The 20868-nt window shown below is 49.1% G+C and overlaps 1 protein-coding gene across 2 annotated transcripts in view; it reads right to left on the reverse strand.

The window, feature by feature from the left end:
* SYNRG (synergin gamma) overlaps positions 1-4333 on the reverse strand; it is a 111165-nt gene extending 106832 nt beyond the window's left edge. For both annotated transcript variants that reach the window (XM_056557550.1, XM_056557549.1), the window contains exon 1: positions 4071-4333. In XM_056557550.1, coding sequence (XP_056413525.1) covers positions 4071-4111 — 41 coding nt within the window. In that variant the 5' untranslated portion in view covers positions 4112-4333. The remainder of the gene's footprint in view (positions 1-4070) is intronic.
* Positions 4334-20868: the final 16535 nt, after the last annotated feature.

Genomic DNA, 20868 nt, shown 5'->3' on the forward strand with positions numbered 1-20868 from the left:
AGAAACTTTTAAATACATAAAGGGAATCAACACGGTAAAGGAGAGAATATTTAAAAGAAAAAAAAAAATACCACAAGAGGATATAGTTTTAAATTAGAGGGGCAAAGGTTTATGCAGTAATATGAGGAAGTATTGAGAAGTACTGAGAAAGTAGTGGATGCATGGAATAGCCTTCCTTCAGAAGTGGTCGCTGCAAATACAGTGAAGGAGTTTAAACATGTATGGGATAAGCATAAGGCTATCCTTCATATAAGATTCTGATTATTGGGCAGACTAGATGGTAGGGCTGGGCGGTATAACTGTTCATCCCGAACGCCAACATTTTTTCCCTGCACAATATGAATTTTAGAGAAATATAGCAGCGTCTGGGGGGTCATATATGATTAGTTCCTCGGGGGCAAGAACAAAGCCCTCATAGTGCAAGAACAGTGTACTCCCCCCCCCCCCCCCCCCCACATGCGACCCCATTTTGGAAACTATACCCCTCATGTAATGTAATAAGGGGTACAGTGAGCATTTACATCCCACTGGTGTCTGACAGATTTTTGGAAGAGTGGTCTGTGAAAATGAAAAATTTTATTTTTCATTCGCACAGCCCACTGTTCCAAAGATCTGTCAAACGCCAGTGGGTGTAAATGCTCACTGTACCACTTATTAAATTCTGTGAGGGGTGTAGTTTCCAAAATGGGGTCACATGGTGGTGGTGGTGGGGGGTCCACTGTGCTGGCACCACGGGGGCTTTGTAAACTCACATGGCCCCCTGACTTCTATTCCAACCAAATTTTCTCTCCAAAAGCCCAATGCTCTTCTGAGCATTGTAGTTCGCCCGCAGAGCACTTTACATCCACATATGGGGTATTTATATACTCAGAAGAAATCGGGTTACAAATTTTGGGAGGCATTTTCCTCCTATTACCCCTTGTGAAAATGTAAAATTTGGGGTAACACCAGCATTTTAGTGGAAAAAAAACAACTCATTTTTCATTTTCACATCCAACTTTAGCAGAAATTTGTCAAACAACTGTGGGGTGTTAAGGCTCACTGTACCCTTCCCCCCCCCCTTTCTGTTCTGGCACCATAGAGGCTTCCTAAATGGGACATGCCCCCCCAAAAACCATTTCAGAAAAACTCACTCTCCAAAATCCCATTGTTGCTCCTTCCCTTTTGATCCTTGGGGTGCGTTCACACTACAGAATTCCCACGGAATTCCACGAGCAGAACTCCGCGAGCTGAATTCCACAGTATAAATTAAAAATAAGTGTGAAGGAACATGTTCACTCTTTGAGTGGATTCTGCGAGCACTGCATAGCAGTCAATGGTGATGGACCAGTGCCCCGCGGGCCTAGCACCGATTAATTTTCGGTGGCGGCCGCCAGGCGGAATCTCCACTCACGGAATTCAGCGAGCGGAGATTCCGCAGTGTGAATGCACCCTTATAGTGCACACACAGAGCACTTGACATCCACATGAGGTATTTACTTACTTGAGAGAAGTTTGGTTACAAATTTTGGGGGTCCTTTTTCTCCTTTTATCCCCATGTAAAATTTCAAAGACTGGGTCTACAAGAACATGAGAGTGTAAAAAAAATAAAAAAAAATAAATATGAAGATTTTGAATTTTCTCCTCATATTCATGAGCCGGGCGGCAGCTCCGCCCAGCTATAATCACGTGTGGCCCAGTCCCAGATGATAACACCTCCCACTGAGTCCCAAGCCAGGGAATAACAGAAAACTAAAAATATAGATATCTTAAGAAGCGTTGAACCATTTTTAACCAGGTAAGGAGCGTTTTAATCAGGATCACCCGCACTACAAGCCTGTGTAACAGGTTTAGTGCGGGTGATTCTGATGACAGATTTCCTTTAAGAAAGGATGCAAGTAACGCTGAATATTTACCACTATGTTAAAGCAGAATATGTCACGAAAAAACAATCTCGGAATCAGAATGAAAAGTAAAAGCATTTCAGAGTTATTAATGCTTAAAGTGACAGTGGTCAGATTTGCAAAAAAACGTTCTGGTCCTTAAGGTGAAAATGGGCTTCGTCCTTAAGGGGTTAAAGGGGTAGTCCACCCGAGACACGGGGGTCCCGTCGCTGGGAACCCCCGCAATCTCTCCTGCATCACCCCTGTCATCTGCTGCACGGAGCGAACTTCCCTCTGTGCCCGATGACAGGCGCTGGAGTATAGTGACGTCACGGGCTGGAGGGGGCGTGGCGGCCGTCGCTCCGTGCAGCAGATGACTGCAGGGGGTGCTGCAGGAGAGATCGCGGGGGTTCCCAGTGGCGGGACCCAGGCTGTCAGACATCTTATCCCTTTGGATAGGGGATAAGATGTCTAGGGGTGGAGTACCCCTTTAAGGACACAGCCTTGGCCTTAACCCCTTAAAGACCATGGACATAAATTAACATCCATGTCCGGCTCCTGTTTTGCAGTCAGCAACAAGGAACCGCTGCTAATACCGGACATCCCCAATCGGGCAGAAAAATATAAAATAAATAAGTGCAAAAAAAAAAAATTTTAATAATTACACACACACAAAGATAAACATATGTGGCATTAATTTAACCACATGGTCAATGGCGTACACGTAAAAAATTCCAAAGTTGCATATTTTTTGGTCACTTTGTATACCCTAAAAATGGTAACGATAAAAACTTCAGATCACGGCAGGGTCATGAGATGTAGGGGGTCAACACCGTGACACTCCGTGCCTGATGAATAGTGACGCGGCGCGAATACCGGGCGCTGCAGGAAGATTGCAGGGGGTTCTCAGCAGCGTGCCCCCCCGTGCGCGATCAGACATCTTATCCTCTATCCTTTGCATAGGGGATAAGCTGTCTAGGGTCTAAAGAGTACCTCTTTAAGGACACAGCTGCTTCTGGGATCACAAGACTTCAGGGAGCAGGTCAGTCACATCAGAGGTGCCCGGGCTGTCAATCATGACAGAAATACAACGCAGTGCACAGTGATTACATGAAAAGCGCTCATTTTTTTTGGGGGGGGGGGGGGGAAGGGGGGGTTACGACTTCCAGATATGGTGAGCAAGCTGATTTTATTCTATAACCTGTTGCCAGTTATATAGGGTAAAATCTTATGACATGATCCTCTCAAAAAGGCAGCTGAAATCTGATTGGTTGCTATGGGCAACTGCTCCACCATGCCTCTGCACAAGGTTTGATAAATCTCCCCCATTGTCACCATTCACATCAGTCTCTGCCCCTGACATAGATTACAATCTTATTTCATAACCAGAGGTGGAGAGGGAATAATAAATGCCAGACATCCCTATAACACTGGTCAGGGATTGTACAGCGTCCAGCACGGCAAATGTACACCACAATGAAACTGTACAAGTTTGGAAGCATTTGGTCGCACTGCCACGATGGCTTTAGCACAATATACACAACATGGAGCACTATGGGGCATTTTTTTTTTCCAACCAGTGTGCCTCCAGCTGTTGCAAAACTACAACTCCCAGCATTCCTAGAAAGGGCTGAGTTGTAATTTAACAGTTGGAGGCAGCCCAGTTAGGAAACGAAAGGTGGGGGGGGGGGGGGGGGGGTCAGGTTTGTCTCATCCTGTGTATATGTATACCTGTATATATTATACACACCCCTCTGCTGGCCCAGGGATGCTGATAACTTCTTATGGTAAAGTAATCCCAGGTGCAAAACTACAACTCCCATCATGCCCAGACATCCACATGCTGAAAGCTATTGCTTTGGACACAACCTGGCTAGTAAACAGGTATGGGGGTCATCATCACGATTCTGCTATAACTACCTATCTGCCATAAGAAGCTATGGGCCAGCAGATGGGTGTGTATAGTATATCCAGGTATACATACACAGGATGACAGTCAGGTGACAGCTGTGATCACAAGGAAGTATATGGTGAGCCCCCGGCTACTTACACGTGACTACTGCCCACCTAGACACAGCACAGACCCGCCCCCGGCCCACCTGCTTCTGCTCTCCTCCCTCTCTATGTCCTAGACCACGCATGTAAAATGTCGCATCCTCCCTCACATACACACAAAGACAGACCCACATAAGCCGTGGACTGACTTACCTGCCGCTGCCGGTTCCCCCGGCTCCCGGTCGCATTGCCATCTTTCCGTGCTGTAAATAAAGAAACACCGACACCACTTCCGGCAACACGGGAACACTCACTTCCGGTTTCCACGACAAGGCAGCGGTATTCGTGACAATGTGAACTAATGTTCCACACTGACGCTGGGGCTGACGCCTGTCATTGTGTGGTACACGGCACGGCTCAGCTGTGCATGTCAGTAATAGGCCGGTATGGGCTCCCACCTCCCGGGTCCTGACAGGAGAGCCACGCCTCCTCACGATCCAGCTGGAGCCTGAACGCTGCTGACGGCTCACGTGACTATCCAGTGACAATGGCGTTTGTCAAGTGGGCTGCACTAGGCAGAGTGACCGTAGTTGGTGGTATAGGGATCAGATGGGCACCCTGTGACGCCATCGTAAGGAGCCACTCCATTGTTATGGTAGCCAAGTCAGATTACCTCCCCTTTTCCTATTTTTTAACCTCTAAAATAGGCACTGTCAGATTAAAAAATAAACTTTTTATAACCATCCAGAACATAGTCCTGTACAAGCAGGGACAAAGTCTATTTAGTAAGAGTGGACTAGCATTCTTATGTGCTCACTCCTGTCCTGTCAGACTGCAGCATGAAAACAGAGGAGGGGGTTATAGAGTAGCCTGCAGTGATTGGATGAAGAGACCCAGCACTCACAGGGAAAAATGAGTCATGCAGAGTGAGGACACGCCCCCTCCAATGCACAGACTGGCAAAGGAAGCAAGAGAAAGAAGGTATTTGTGAGAGAAATAAAGGTGCTAGACATATAAAAATTATGTACATTAGGTTTGGGTACTGAGTTTTTTTTTTTGGGGGGGGGGGGGGGGATATGGCACATATGCTTTAACTTCTTGGTTGGGGACTCATGGCGTACCTCCTGTATGCCCTGCGTCCGTGATATAACGCGGGGTCATATGGGGTCACCACACCCCCTTCCATAGACATGAATGGAGGGAGAGTGGTGTGATGTCATGACCACAGCCGCCCAAACCCTGCATCCTGTACATAATGCTGAATGACTGCACGGAGATCGCAGGGGTCCCAGCGCCCAGACCCTCGCGATCAGACATCTTATCCCCTATCCTTTGGATTGGGGAACAGATGTCTAGGAACAGAGTACACCTTTAAGGGGTACTCCGCTGGAAAACATTTTTTTTAAATCAACTGATGCCAGAAAGTTAAACAGATTTGTAAATTACTTCTACTTTAAAATCTCAATCCTTCCAGTACTTATCAGCTGCTGTATACTACAGAGGAAGTTCTTTTCTTTTTTTTTAATTTCTGCTGACTTCTGACACTTCTATTCATATCAGGAACTGTCCAGAGCATGATAGGTTTGCTATGGGGATTTGCTCCTACTCTGGACAGTTCCTTAAATGGACAGAGGTGTCAGCAGAGAGCACTGTGGTCAGGCAGAAAGGAAATTCAAAAAGAAAAGAACTTCATGTGGAACATACAGCAGCTGATAAGTACTGGAAGGATTAAGATTTTCAAATAGAAGTAATTTACAAATCTGTTTAACTTTCTGGCACCAGTTGATTTAAAAAAAAAAATGTTTTCCAGCAGAGTACCCCTTTAAGCATTTAAAGCTTATAGCCGAGCTGTTAGGGACCTGGATCTTGGAATGACTTACCACCTAATGAACATAAATGGAGATACCAGGATCCAAAGCCACTACAGTTATCAGGATCTAAAACACTCCCTACCTATTCATTAGAGCCTAACATTTGCTTCCATTCACCCTCCCCCCCCCCCATCCACTCTGACACTGCTTTCATTCACCCCATACCCCCTGTCACTGCTTCCATTCACCCCCCCCATCCACCCTGACACTGCTTTCATTCACCCCCCTTTCCTCCTGCTTCCATTCACCCCCCAGCCACCCACCCTTGCTACTGCTTCCATTCACCCTGCAGCCACCCATCCACCCCTGCCACTGATTCCATTGCCCCCGCAGCCACCCAACCACCCACCCCTGCTTCCATTCACCCCACTGCCCCTGCTTCCATTCACCCCCCATCCCCCCTTCCACTGATTCCAATCTCCCCCCATCCATCCTACCATTGCTTACATCCACCCCCACTGCTTCCATTCACTCCGCCATTCCCCCTGCCACTGCTTCCGTTCACCCCCCCCCATCCACCCCTGCCACTGATTCCATTCACCCCCATCCCCCCTATCACTGCTTCCATTCATCCTCAGCCTGCTTTCATTTAACCCCGTCCCCCCACCACTGCTTCCATTCACCCCCCCCCGATTCCTCCTTCCACTGCTTCCATTCACCCCCCCATCCCCCCTGCCACTGCTTCCATTTATCCCCATCCCCCCTGTCACTGCTTCCATTCACCCTCAGCCACCCACCCTTGCCACTGCTTCCATTCACCCCGCCACTGCTTCCATTTAACCCCATCCCCCCCACCACTGCTTCCATTCACCCCCATTCCCCCTGCCACTGCTTCCATTCACCCCCCATCCCCCTGCCACTGCTTCCATTCCCCCCATCCCCCCTGTCACTGCTTCCATTCACCCTCAGCCACCCACCCTTGCCACTGCTTCCATTCACCCCCACCCTGCTTCCATTTAATCCCATCCCCCCACCACTGCTTCCATTCACCCCCCCATTCCCCCTGCCACTACTTCCATTCACCCCCCATCCACCCCTGCCACTGATTCCATTCACCCTGCAGCCACCCAAACACCCACCCCTTCTTCCATTCACCCCCATCCTGCCCCTGCTTCTATTCACCTACCCCTTCTTCCATTCACCCCACCCTGCTTCCATTTACCCCCCATCCCCCAACCACTGCTTCCATTCACCCCCATCCCCCCAGCCACCCACCCTTGCCACTGCTTCCATTCACTCTGCAGTTACCCATCCACCCCTGTCACTGATTCCATTCACCCTGCAGCAGCCCATCCATCCCTGCCACTGCTTCAATTCACCACCCAACCATCCTACCTGCCACTACTTCCATTCACCCCCACTGCCCCTGCTTCCATTCAGCTCCTGCTTCCATTCACCCCCACTGCCCCTGCTTCCATTCACCCCCACTGCCTCTGCTTCCATTCACCCCCACTGTCTCTGTTTCCATTCACCCCCACTGCCCCTGCTTCCATTCATTCACCCCCTGCTCCTGCCCCTGCTTCCATTCACCCCCCACCCTGCCCCTGCTTCTATTCACCCTCACCCTGCCCCTGCTTCCATTCACCCCCACCCTGCTTCCATTTACCCCCATCCCCCAACCACTGCTTCCATTCACCCCCATCACCCCTGCCACTGCTTCCATTCACCCCCCCCAGCCACCCACCCTTGCCACTGCTTCCATTCACCCCGCAGTTACAATCCACCCGTCACTGATTCCATTCACCCTGCAGCATCCCATCCACCCTTCCACTGCTTCCATTCACCACCCAACCATCCTCCCTTCAACTACTTCCATTCACCCCCACTGCCTCCATTCACCCCCACTGCCCCTGCTTCCTTTCATCCCACTGTCTCTGTTTCCATTCACCCCCACTGCCCCTGCTTCCATTCACCCCACCCTGCATCCATTCACCCCCACCCTGCCCTTGCTTCTATTCACTCCCACCCTTCCCCTGCTTCCATTCACCCCCACCACTGCTTCCATTCAACCCCCCCCATTCACCCTGCCACTGCTTCCATTCACCCCCATCCCCCGTCACTGCTTCCATTCACCCTTAGGCACCCACCCTTGCCACTGCTTCCATTCACCCCCACCCTGCTTCCATTTAGCCCCATCCCCCCACCACTGCTTCCATTCACCCCCCCATTCCCCCTGCCACTGCTTCCGTTCACCCCCCCCATCCACCCCTGCCACTAATTCCATTCACCCCCATCCCCCCTGTCACTGCTTCCATTCATCCTCAGCCTGCTTCCATTTAACCCCGTCCCCCCACCACTGCTTCCATTCACCCCCCCCCCCGATTCCTCCTTCCACTGCTTCCATTCACCCCCATCCCCCCTGTCACTGCTTCCATTCACCCTCAGCCACCCACCCTTGCCACTGCTTCCATTCACCCCCACCCTGCTTCCATTTAATCCCATCCCCCACCACTGCTTCCATTCACCCCCCCATCCCCCCTGCCACTGCTTCCATTCACCCCCATCCCCCCTGCCACTGCTTCCATTCACCCCCCCACCCTGTCACTGCTTCCATTCACCCTCAGCCACCCACTCTTGCCACTGCTTCCATTCACCCCCACCCTGCTTCCATTTAATCCCATCCCCCCACCACTGCTTCCATTCACCCCCCATTCCCCCTGCCACTGCTTCCATTCACCCCCATCCCCCTTGCCACTGCTTCCATTCACCCCGCAGTTACCCATCCACCCCTGTCACTGATTCCATTCACCCTGCAGCAGCCCACCCACCCCTGCCACTGCTTCCATTCACCCCCACTGCCTCCATTCACCCCCACTGCCCCTGCTTCCTTTCATCCCCACTGTCTCTGCTTCCATTCACCCCCACTGCCCCTGCTTCCATTCACCCCCACTGCCTCTGCTTCCATTCACCCCCACTGCCTCTGCTTCCATTCACCCCCACTGCCCCTGCTTCCATTCACCCCCACTGCCTCTGCTTCCATTCACCCCCACTGCCTCTGCTTCCATTCACCCCCACTGCCCCTGCTTCCATTCACCCCCACTGCCTCTGCTTCCATTCACCCCCACTGCCTCTGCTTCCATTCACCCCCACTGCCTCTGCTTCCATTCACCCCCACTGCCCCTGATTCCATTCATTCACCCCCTGCTCCTGCTTCCATTCACCCCCACCCTGCCCCTGCTACTATTCACCCTCACCCTGCCCCTGCTTCCATTCACCCCCACCCTGCTTCCATTTACCCCCCATCCCCCAACCACTGCTTCCATTCACCCCCATCCCCCCTGCCACTGCTTCCATTCACCCCCCAGTTATCCATCCACCCCTGTCACTGATTCCATTCACCCTGCAGCAGCCCATCCACCCCTGCCACTGCTTCCATTCACCACCCAACCATCCTCCCTGCCACTACTTCCATTCACCCCCACTGCCTCGATTCACCCCACTGCCCCTGCTTCCTTTCATCCCCACTGTCTCTGCTTCCATTCACCCCCACTGCCCCTGCTTCCTTTCATCCCCACTGTCTCTGCTTCCTTTCATCCCCACTGTCTCTGCTTCCATTCACCCTCACTGCCACTGCTTCCATTCACCCCCACTGCCTCTGCTTCCATTCACCCCCACTGCCCCTGCTTCCATTCACCCCCACTGCCCCTGCTTCCATTCATTCACCCCCTGCTCCTGCCCCTGCTTCCATTTGCCCCCACCCTGCTTCCATTTACCCCCCATCCCCCAACCACTGCTTCCATTCACCCCCATTCCCCCTGCCACTGCTTCCATTCACCCCCAGTTACCCATCCACCCCTGTCACTGATTCCATTCACCCTGCAGCAGCCCATCCACCCCTGCCACTGCTTCCATTCACCACCCAACCATCCTCCCTGCCACTTCTTCCATTCACCCCCACTGCCTCCATTCACCCCCACTGCCCCTGCTTCCTTTCATCCCCACTGTCTCTGCTTCCATTCACCCCCACTGCCCCTGCTTCCATTCACCCCCACTGCCTCTGCTTCCATTCACCCCCCACTGCCCCTGCTTCCATTCATTCACCCCCTGCTCCTGCCCCTGCTTCCATTCACCCCCCCCCGCTTCTGCCCCTGCTTACATTCAAACCCCCCCCCCCCCCATTCACGCGTGTCCATTTCCATTTAAAACCCCGAACCACAACCTCACCTGTCAGGCACTGTACTGTACGCGGGTTGCTGGGAAGCGTTCCACGTCGTCGCTGCAGTGACTTGGCGCTTCCCGTCCAGCGTGTGGATGCTGGATCCTCTCTGGCGGAAATGTCCTGCGCATGACGCTGACACTTCTGCCAGAAGGGAGATTCCCGGTTAGCAATCACTGTTCTAATGTGTCAGTGGGCCTCCGGATTCTCCCCTGGCAAGATGTTGGGCATTAGAGAAAGGTTGGACATCAAGGCCCCGGCCAATTTTAATATTGTGCAAAAGTTCATTTATTTCAGTAATGCAACTTAAAAAGGTTGAACTTATATATGAGAGACACTCATTACATGCAAAGCAAGATAGTTCAAGCCGTGATTTGTCATAATTGTGATGATTATGGCTTACAGCTCGTAAAACCCCCAAATTCACAATATCAGAATATTAGAATATTTCATGCAGTCAAGAAAACAAGGATTATACATAGAACAATATTGGACCTCTGAAAAGTATAAGCATGGATATGGACTCAGTACCTGGTTTGGACCCCTTTTGCAGCATTTACTGCCTCAATGCGGCGTCGCACTGCTGAGGTGTTATGGAAGACCAGGATGCTTTAATAGCGTCCTTCAACTCTTCTGCATTGTTTGGCCTCATGTCTCTCATCTTTCTCTTGGCAATGCCCCATAGATTCTCTATGGGGTTCAGGTCAGGCGGGTTTGCAACCAATCAAGAACAGTAATCCCATGGTCATTGAACCAGGTTTTGGTGCTTTTGGCAATGTGGCCAGGTGCCAAATCCTGCTGGAAAATGAAGTCAGCATCTCCATAAAGCTCGTCTGCAGAAGGAAGCATGAAGTGCTCCAAAGTCTCCTGGTAGATGGATGCGTTGACCCTGGACTTAAAGAACATCTGTAGTGCAATATAACTTATCCCCTATCTGAAGGATAGGGGATAAGTTATAGATCGCGGGGGGGGGGGGGGGGGGTCCGATCACTGGGACCCCCACGATCTCCTGGACGGGACCACGGCAGTATGCTGGAAAGGGTAGTGTTCTGTCGACACGCCCCCTCCATATATCCCATAGAGATAATTGGAGGGGATGTGTCTGCTGCGTTTTTTTGCCTGGGGTCTACACTGCACTTCCTGCAGACTGTTGAAGCCCTGTCCAGGAGATTGCGGGGGGCCCCAGCGCTCGGACCCCCCGCGATCTATAGCATCCCCTATCCTTCCTAATTTGACCACTGAGCAACAGACCAGGTCTGTTTTTTTTTTAGCCAAGTTAAGACTAGTGTTGAGCGGCATAGGCCATATTCGAATTCGCGATATTTCGCGAATATATGGACGAATATTTGTCATATATTCGCTAAATTGGCATATTCGTAATATTCGCGGTTTATTTTTGCATATGCGAAAATTCGCGTATGCGAAAATTAGCATATATAAAAATTAGCATAAGCGAAAATTCGCATATGCGAAAAATCGCACGCCAGTTTCACACAGTAGTATTAGAGCCTTCTTTACAGCACACAAGCTGGAAGCAGAGAGGGATGATCACTGTGATGTGTACTGTGAAAAAAAAACAAAAAAAATACGAATATTGGTAATTACGAATATATAGGGCTATATTCGCGAATAAAATTCGCATTGCGAATATTCGCGAGCAACACTACTTAAGACGTTTCTGACAGTGTTTGTTGTTCAGGAGCGGCTTGACAAGAGGAATACGACATGTGAAGCCCATGTCCAGGATCTGTATGTGTGTGGTGGCTCTTTAGGGACCGACTCCAGCCTCCGTCCACACCTAGTGAAAGTGAAACACTTGAATGGCCTTTTCCTGACAATCCTCATCCCTGCTGCTTGTGCACCTTTTTCTTTCACACTTTTCCCTTCCACATAACTTTCTATTAATGTGCTTTGTTACAGCACGTTGGGAACATTCTTCTCCGTTTGCAATTACCTTTTGAGGCTTTCCCTCCTTATGGAGGGTGCCAATGATGGCTTTCTGCACAACCGTCAGGTCAGCATTCTGTCCCATGAATGTGATGCTACTGAACTAGACTGAGACTATTTAAAGGCTCAGGAACCCTTTGCAGGGGTTATGGCTAAATTAGCTGATTAGAGTTGGACACTTTGAGCCTGGAATATTGCACCTGTTCACACTTCTAATTTTCTGAGATTGTGGATTTGGGGTTTTCTTGAGCTGTAAGCCATAATCATCACAATTATGACAGATTGAACTATGTTGCTTTGCATGTAATGAGTCTCCCTAATTTATTAGTTTCACCTTTTAAGATGCATTACTGAAATAATCAGACTTTTGCACAATATAAAATTTTTTCGAGTATCACCTGTAAGCTGCACCCAAAGCTGTCTGGCTTACCTTCTTATTCATAACACATAAAGCATAAATACACTGCCAGAAGTATCTTGTTGTCTGTTACCATGAAGTCACATTAGTGTACAAAGGAAATGCAGAAATCATAAGGCAATTTTATTCAAGACCTGTTATATTTGTACAATAAAGCAAATAAAATTGGTTGTGTCGCTGAACACAGCCCCCTTTTTTAACATGTTGGGGACCACGGGTGTATGGATACGCCCTGCGTCCTGGTACTTAAGGACCAAGGGCGTACCTGTATGCCCGTGGAAATTTCAATCCCCGCCACTAGCCGGACGGGGATCGGAACGGGATGCCTGCTGAAATCATTCAGCAGCCATCCCGTGCAAATGCCTGGGGGGTCCTGAAACAGGGCCGGACTGGGGATAAAAAACAGCCCTGGAAATTACTGCATACCAGCCCCACTTGTCAATGGCCGCAGCCACAATGTAAATGACAGAAGGAATGGACCCATTTATTACTCTTAATCCCTTAAGGACCAAGCGTTTTTCTGTTTTTGCACTTTCGTTTTTCCTTACCTTTAAAAAAAAAATCATAATTCTTTCAATTTTGCACCTAAAAATCCATACAATGGCTTATTTTTGTGGCACCAATTCTACTTTGTAATGACATCAGTAATTTTACCCAGAAATTTACGGCGAAACGGGAAAAAAAATCACTGTGCGTTAAAATTTAAAAAAAAGTGCCATTTTGTAACTTTTAGGGACTTCCGTTTCTACGTAGTAAATTTTTCTGTAAAAATGACACTTTCACTTTATTCTGTAGGTCCATACGGTTAAAATTATACCCTACTTATATAGGTTTGATTTTGTCGTACTTCTGAAAAAAATCATATCTACATGCAGGAAAATTTATACTTTAAAATTGTCATCTTCTGACCCCTATAACTTTTTTATTTTTATGGGTACGGGGTGGTATGAGGGCTCATTTTTTGTGCCGTGATCTGATGTTTTTATTGGTACCACCTTTGTTTTGATCAAACTTTTTGATTGCTTTTTATAATTTTTTTTATGGTTTAAAAAGAGACCAAAAATTTGCTATTTTTTGTGAACAAAACTCCATACAATGGTTGAATAACACTTACACCCGAAAAGAACAATACCACTATACCATGAATGAAAAACAACAGAATGCCAGAACAGAACAATACCGCCATACAATGAATGAATAACACCGCCATACCAGAACAGAACAATACTGCCATACAATGACTGGATAACACCGCCATACCAGAACAATACCACCATACAATGACTGAATAAAACCGCTATACCAGAACAGAGCAATACCCCATACAATAAATGAATAACACCGCCATGCCAGAACAGAACAATACCACCATACAATATATATACATATATATATATATATATATATAAAACAATGGCGCAGCATTCCAGTGCAAAAAACTTGAATTTATTTTCTCATGTCACACGAAAAACAGCAATGTTTCAGCTCCTCAATGGACCCTTTTTAATCATGCTTGAAAAAGGCTCAATTGAGGAGCTGAAACGTAGCTGTTTTTGTGTGACATGAAAATAAATGCAAATTTTTGCATTGGAATGCTGCGCCATTGTTGTGAATATCTGCTTGGAAGAACAGAGTGGTAAAGAAGTGCTGAATTTCTTTGAGAAACATTTTTCATGACATTTTTGAATTTTTTACCAAGAAATGATGCAAGTCAGGCACCCCGGCACATCGCCGAGAGGGGTCCCGTAACCCCCCCCCATATCAATTCAGACCGGCGATATGCAGCGATTCCGGTCCCCGCCGGCACCCGGGCGGGGATCGAAACGGGATGTCTGCTGAATTCATTCAGACCGGCGATCTGCGGGCGATTCTGGGGCATTCGCGTCTATGGAGAACGTTGCCCTGGAAGAGCTAGATGATCTGGTGACGTAACAGAGTCACCAGATCATCCAGTAGCATAGGCTGTGAGATGGAGCAGTAATGCTCCTCCCATAGCGATTTGATTGGACAGGTCTTTTTGGACCGTTAAATCAAATCTTTTGGCTTTTGGCCCCCTTGCCCAGTCAGGGAAAGTTTGTGCTAGGCAGGGGCAGAGTTTTATTCTATAAAAATAAAGAGTAAATTTTTTTTTATTTCTGTGCAGCGCCTTCTGTCTGGGGTCTGAGGCAATTTTTTTGTGCCAAAACCCTTACAGGGATGCTGGGCTTACCCCCATAATTATTTTTGGGGTGTAAGTTATTTATTTATTTTACCTTATTCGCTAACTTTTGCCGGACCCTCTTCCCTGTAATAAGAGTGTCCGGCTACTGTTAGCGAATTTCCCACCCCACCAGTTTTGTTTTTTTTAGCACCTTTTTGGGGGATTAGCGGTCTGTGCCCCCAGCAGCAGGTTACATAGTTAGTACGGTTGAAAAAAGACATACTTCCATCAAGTTCAACCAGGGAATTGAAGGGTAGGGGTGTGGCGCGATATTGGGGAAGGGATGGGATTATATATTTTTTCATAAGCATTAATGTTATTTTGTTCCAGGAATGTAACTAACCCTCTTTTAAAGCTGTTAATTATTCCTGCTGTGACCAGTTCCTGAGGTAGACTGTTCCATAAGTTCACAGTTCTTATGGTAAAGAAGGCGTGTCGCCCCTTGAGACTAAACCTTTTCTTCTCCAGACGGAGGGAGTGCCACCTCGTCCTTTGGGGGGGGGGGGGGGGGGGGGGGTTTAACCTGGAACAGTTTTTCTCCATATTTTTTTTATGGGCCATTAATATACTTATATGCATTTATCATATCCCCCCTTAAACGTCTCTTCTCAAGACTAAACAATTGTAACTCCTTTAATCGCTCTTCATAGCTAAGATGTTCCATGCCCCATATTAGTTTAGTCGCGCGTCTCTGCACCCTTTCCAGCTCCACAGTGTCCCTTTTATGGACTGGTGCCCAAAACTGAACAGCATATTCCAGGTGAGGACGTACCAATGCTTTATACAGGGGGGAGTATTATGTCCCTGTCCCTTGAGTCCATGCCTCTTTTTATACATGACAATATCCTGCTGGCCTTGGAAGCAGCAGCCTGATCTACAAGTACACCCAGATCCTTCTCTACCAGTGACTCTGCCAGTTTAATCCCCCCTAAGACATACGACGCATGCATGTTATTAGTACCCAGATGCATAACTTTACATTTATCCACATTGAACCTCATTTGCCAAGTGGATGCCCAGACACTTAGTCTATCCAAGTCATCTTGTAACCTATACACATCCTCTATAGACTGTACTGTGCTACAAAGCTTGGTGTCTAGAAACATAGCTGTTCCTCTATATCATTGATAAATAAATTAAACAACAGCGGACCCAGTACTGAACCTTGGGGTACACCACTAATAACCGGGGACCAATCAGAGTACGAATCATTGACCACCACTCTCTGGGTACGATCCATGAGCCAGTGTTCAATCCAGTTACAAACTAAAGTTTCCAAACCCAAAGACCTTAACTTACCTGTCCGACGTCTATGAGGTCCGTGCTGTGTGGACGGACCGTACCCCTGTACGGCGTTTTTTTTAGGGTTCAAGCAGGTGTTTTTTTATTCCCCCCCTTTTAGTTTCTTCTGTGCCCCCTGCCGCCACTGAGCCCTAATCAGTGGCGCACACAACTGATTAGGTACTCTCTCTTTGGCGCAGGTTTTTTTTTGCGTTAGAAATACACCCTTAGTTTTTTTTTCTTTTTGGTTAGTGGTTAGGTATAAAGTAGAACCCCCTGCACATATACACAAAGTAAAAAACACAAACACACACACACACTACCCCCCCCCCCCCATAAGTGTTAGACAATGGCTTGCAGGGCGTTTTCAACAGAGGAGGCATATGCCATAATTGCCTCCAACTCTGAAAGCGCCAGTGAGGGCAATGAAGACCCCACTTTCCTGGTCTCTTCATCATTCTCCTCTTCATCAAGTTCTGATGATGAGCCCCCAAGGCGGCGGGCACGCCGCCGTGCGAGGCCAGATACTCCCCATGCAACTGACCCTGTGCCTCATACTAGCACTAACGACCATGTAGCCTGTACTAGAATGCCGGCCAACAGGCAAGTCCACCAGTACCCTCTACCGGTGAACCTGTCTGGACTACCCCAGAGAACTTTGAGCCCGTGATTCCTGGGTTTGTTGGCAACCCAAGAATCAAAATTGACATCGCCGGGTTTACTGAAATAGACTGTTTTAGTCAATATTTCAGTGACGACTTTGTCAACATGATGGTGACACAGACAAATCTGTATGCCCAACAGTTTGTTGCCGCTCACCCGGGTTCGATTTTGGCCAGGCCCAACGGATGGTACGCTGTCAATGCAGCCGAAATGAGGACGTTTTGGGGCCTCGTGCTGCATATGGGCCTGGACAAAAAGCCTAGTGTCAGACAGTACTGGAGCGGGGACATCCTATACAAGACCCTGCTTTACAGTATGGCCATGACACGGGAACGTTTTGAGGCCATAAGGAAATGTCTGCATTACAATGATAATGCAGCATGTCCTCCCCAAGGTGATTCTGCTTATGACCGGCTGTACAAGATACGGCAGATCATAGATCACTTTGGGGCCAAATTTATGGAGGCCTACGTTCCCCAAAGGGAGCTCTCTGTAGATGTTTCTCTCATCAGTTTTAAGGGGAGACTCATTTTCCGCCAATACATCCCATCCAAGCGGGCGAGATATGGCGTGAAGCTGTATAAACTCTGTGAGAGTACCTCCGGGTACACTTACAAGTTTAGAATATACGAGGGTCGAGATTCCCGGATTGAACCCCCAGAATGTCCCCCCATTCTGGGTGTCAGCGGGAAGATCGTTTGGGACCTTTTGCACCCACTAGTAGATAAGGGTTACCACCTGTACGTGGATAACTTTTATACTAGTATGCCTCTTCAAATCCCTCGCCGCTAGATCTACGTCTGCTTGTGGGACCGTGTGGAAAAATCAGAGAGGCCTCCCGACCTATCCCCTCCAGGTGCCAATCCCCAGGGGTGAGTCCCGTGCCCTCACCCATGATAACCTTTTGCTGGTCAGATATAAGGACAAGAGGGATGTCCTTATGCTCACCACAATTCATGGGAATGGCACCACCCCTGTCAGTGTCCGAGGTACCGCGGCACCGGTCCTCAAGCCCGATTGTATTGTGGACTACAATCGGTATATGGGGGGAGTTGATCTCTCTGATCAAGTCCTCAAGCCATATAATGCCATGCGCAAAACCCGGGCATGGTACAAAAAAGTTGCGATCTACATGGTCCAGGTTGCCATGTACAACGCATATGTACTATACCGGAGTGCTGGCAACACTGGGAGATTTATACAGTTCCAGGAGGTGCTCATAAAGGCCCTGATCTTTGGCGGTCAAGGGTGAGCGGCCCCGAGCACTTCCAGAACTGTATGCGCCAGGATCGTCCCCGGCGAACACTTTCCAGGTGAGGTCCCCCACACTGGAAAGAAGGGACGATCCCAGAAAAAATGCAGAGTGTGTCACAGGTGGGGGATACGGAAGGACACCACCGCTCAGTGTGACACTTGCCCCGATCATCCGGGCCTCTGCATTAAGGATTGCTTCAGGGAGTATCACACTTCCATGGAGCACTAAATTCTCCTTTCCAAATTTTAATTCCCCTTGATTTGACACCAATGTACACCTGTCCACAGTACATTGTCTTCGAAATTTTTACCCCCCCCAAACAAAAAAACCCAAACCCATTAACATAATACCCCAGTTAAAGGGGTTCTCTGGTGCTTACACATCTTTTCCCCTAACCAAAGTATAGGGGATAAGATGCCTGACCGCGGGAGTCCCGCAGCTGGGGACCCCCGGGATCATGCACGCGGCACTCGTTTGTAATCAGTCCCCGGAGCATGTTCGCTCCGGGACTGATTACAGGCGACCACCGGGCCTGCGGTGTGTGACGTCACGCCTCCGCCCCCGTGTGACGTCACGCTCCGCCCCTCAATGCAAGCCTACAGGAGGGGGCGTGACAGCTATCACGCCCCCTCCCGTAGGCTTGCATTGAGGGGCGGAGCGTGACGTCACACGGGGGCGGAGGCATGACGTCACACGCCGCCGACCCGGTGGTCGTCTGTAATCAGTCCCAGAGCGAACACGCTTCGGGGACTGATTACAAACGGGGTGCCGCGTGCATGATCCCGGGGGTCCCCAGCTGCGGGACTCCCGCGATCAGGCATCTTATCCTCTATCCTTTGGATAGGGGAAAAGATGTGTAAGCACCGGAGAACCCCTTTAAGACCTCTGGTGGTATTGGGTCATGTGTCAGAGTCTTTTGCATCGGGAGTTTTCAGGTTGCCTCAAATGCGCAGCGCTCTCTCTACACCTGAGCGGGGTGCGCATTTGGGGAAACAGAATAGGGACGGCCACACACATCACATTCCCAGAATGATGAATCAGAGTATAGGGTTTGGGGTGGGCATAATATTTACTTCCCTTACGTCCTAACCAGCAGCACAAGTGGGGTGTTCTGCCCCTGTGAAGCTGGCAGGACGGTGGAATTTTTAATTCCGCCCAAGCAATTTAAATTAATTAGCCCCCCCATAAAAGGCCTCCTCCCCTAGGCCATCTCGCTTTTTTTCTGTCCTGTGTAAGGACAGCAGGACTGTGCAGGCTCCTTTGGAGCCTGCCTGGATGTCTCCCCTGTATTGGGGAGATATTTTTGGGGCGCAGTACCTTTTTTCAACTGCCCCCTGTTTTTTTCTTTTTATATTATCTGGGCCTCCGGCCTGGTTTATCTTAAAACTATTTGTTTTGACTATTTTATGTTGCTATAGGGATCCGGTGATCCCTCATAGCATTAGGGATGCCACCGCGGGTTTTTTTCTTACCCGCCTGGCGTCCCACGTGTCCCGGCGCACGCTCGCCTCCATTACACTGTGCGAGCCGTGGACCGGAAGTACGTCATCTGACGACTTCCGGTCCCGGCCTCACTTTCTTCAGCGCTTTGCGCTGCCTTTTTAAGTTTTATATTTAGGTGAAGATTCAGGCTTGAGCCCTTTCCTAGTTAGGGAAGGGCTCAGTGGATAATTTTTATTAAAATTCCCTTCCGGGTGTTTCAGCCTATTGCAGGCTGGTCTTTCTCTGAAGGGGCGGGGCTTCCGGGCCCCTTCCCATATAAAGACAGCTGAGACCTTCATTCAGTCTCTGCTGCCATCATAGCTAGTCCTATTTACAAGCCTAGCATTAGTGGTTAGAGCTCCTATCTGCATTATAGGTATCTCTCCCTCTCTATTTGGCGTTAGGGCGATAATAATTTTATTTATTATCCCTAACTTATTTTCTTTCTTTCCAGAGTCATGTCTACTCCTTCCTCTAGTGACCCACACTCTGGTGGTCGTAAGGCTAGCGCCAAAAAACGCCATCTAACTTGCGCCAATTGCGGCACTCCGCTTCCGGACGCTTACGAATATAACAGGTGTCCCGGTTGCCGTCCACCCTCTAATCCAGCTGAACCTACTGTCCAGGACATGTTCATCTGGATGAAGGAGTTTATGGGAAATTCCATATCTGAAATTAAGAGTGCTCTTGTTCCCAAAAGAGCTAGAACTGAATCCACTCCTCCTTCTGTGGCGGAAGAATCCGTTATGTCGGTCGATGTATTGGACCAGAGGTCATCTGTACAGTCTGAACAGCCTGTTGAGGTGAAGATGTTTCCGCCTCTTTTCCCTGCGGAAAAGACGCAGAGATTACTTAGGTCCATCCGGTCAAGGGACCAGGATGTTGACCAAGGGGAAGCCTCTGCATCCACCTCTAGAGAACCTTGGGTTTTCAAGGTGAATGATGCACGCAAAAAGATGATGAAGGCTGAGTGGAAGCACCCAGATAAACCTGCGCTTGTCACTCGTACCTTCAAATTGATGTACCCTCTCTCGGACGAGGAATCTGATTCCTGGGTGCCACCTCCTAAGGTTGATATGGCAGTAAATAAACTGTCCAAGAGAGTCTTGGTTCCCGCGGATGATGGAAGCAACCTCCAGGACCCGCTTGATAGGAAGGTGGATTCCCTTCTCAGACGCACATATTCGGCAGCATCAGCGTCTGCCTCTGTGGCTATTGCCTCGGGAGAAGTGTCTGACTTCGTGAAGGAGCGTGTGGAGCGCATACAGACTGAGATTGACAACAATGTCCCCAGGGAAGACATCTTGGACAGCTTAAAGACACTCCTCCTTGGTATAGACTTCCTCTGCGAGGCCTCCCAGCAACACCTTAAGCTAGCTGCCAAGTCCATGGCACTCGCTTCTGCTAGCAGACGTCCCTTGTGGTTACGCCCTTGGGTAGCGGACAACACCTCCAAGTTTAACTTGTGTGGGATGCCTTTCGAGCCTACTTGGCTATTTGGTTCTGAGCTGGATCGCATAATGGAAGGTTATGCTGACAAAAAAGGCAGGTGCCTTCCTGTTTAGGCCTTTCGGGGTAAAGGTAGAGCAAGAGGGGGGAAGTCCCAGGGCCCTCCTAGATCCCAGAGACGTCAGTCCTTTCAAAAACGTGGTGGAGGTCGCGGCCGCGGTAAAGACCGGAAGGCCGAGCTATGACTCTCCACTGACATCCACCAACGTTTTCCCTCTCCCTTCCCCTC

Source organism: Hyla sarda, chromosome 2 (assembly GCF_029499605.1).
Source record: "Hyla sarda isolate aHylSar1 chromosome 2, aHylSar1.hap1, whole genome shotgun sequence".
Taxonomy (NCBI): domain Eukaryota; kingdom Metazoa; phylum Chordata; class Amphibia; order Anura; family Hylidae; genus Hyla; species Hyla sarda.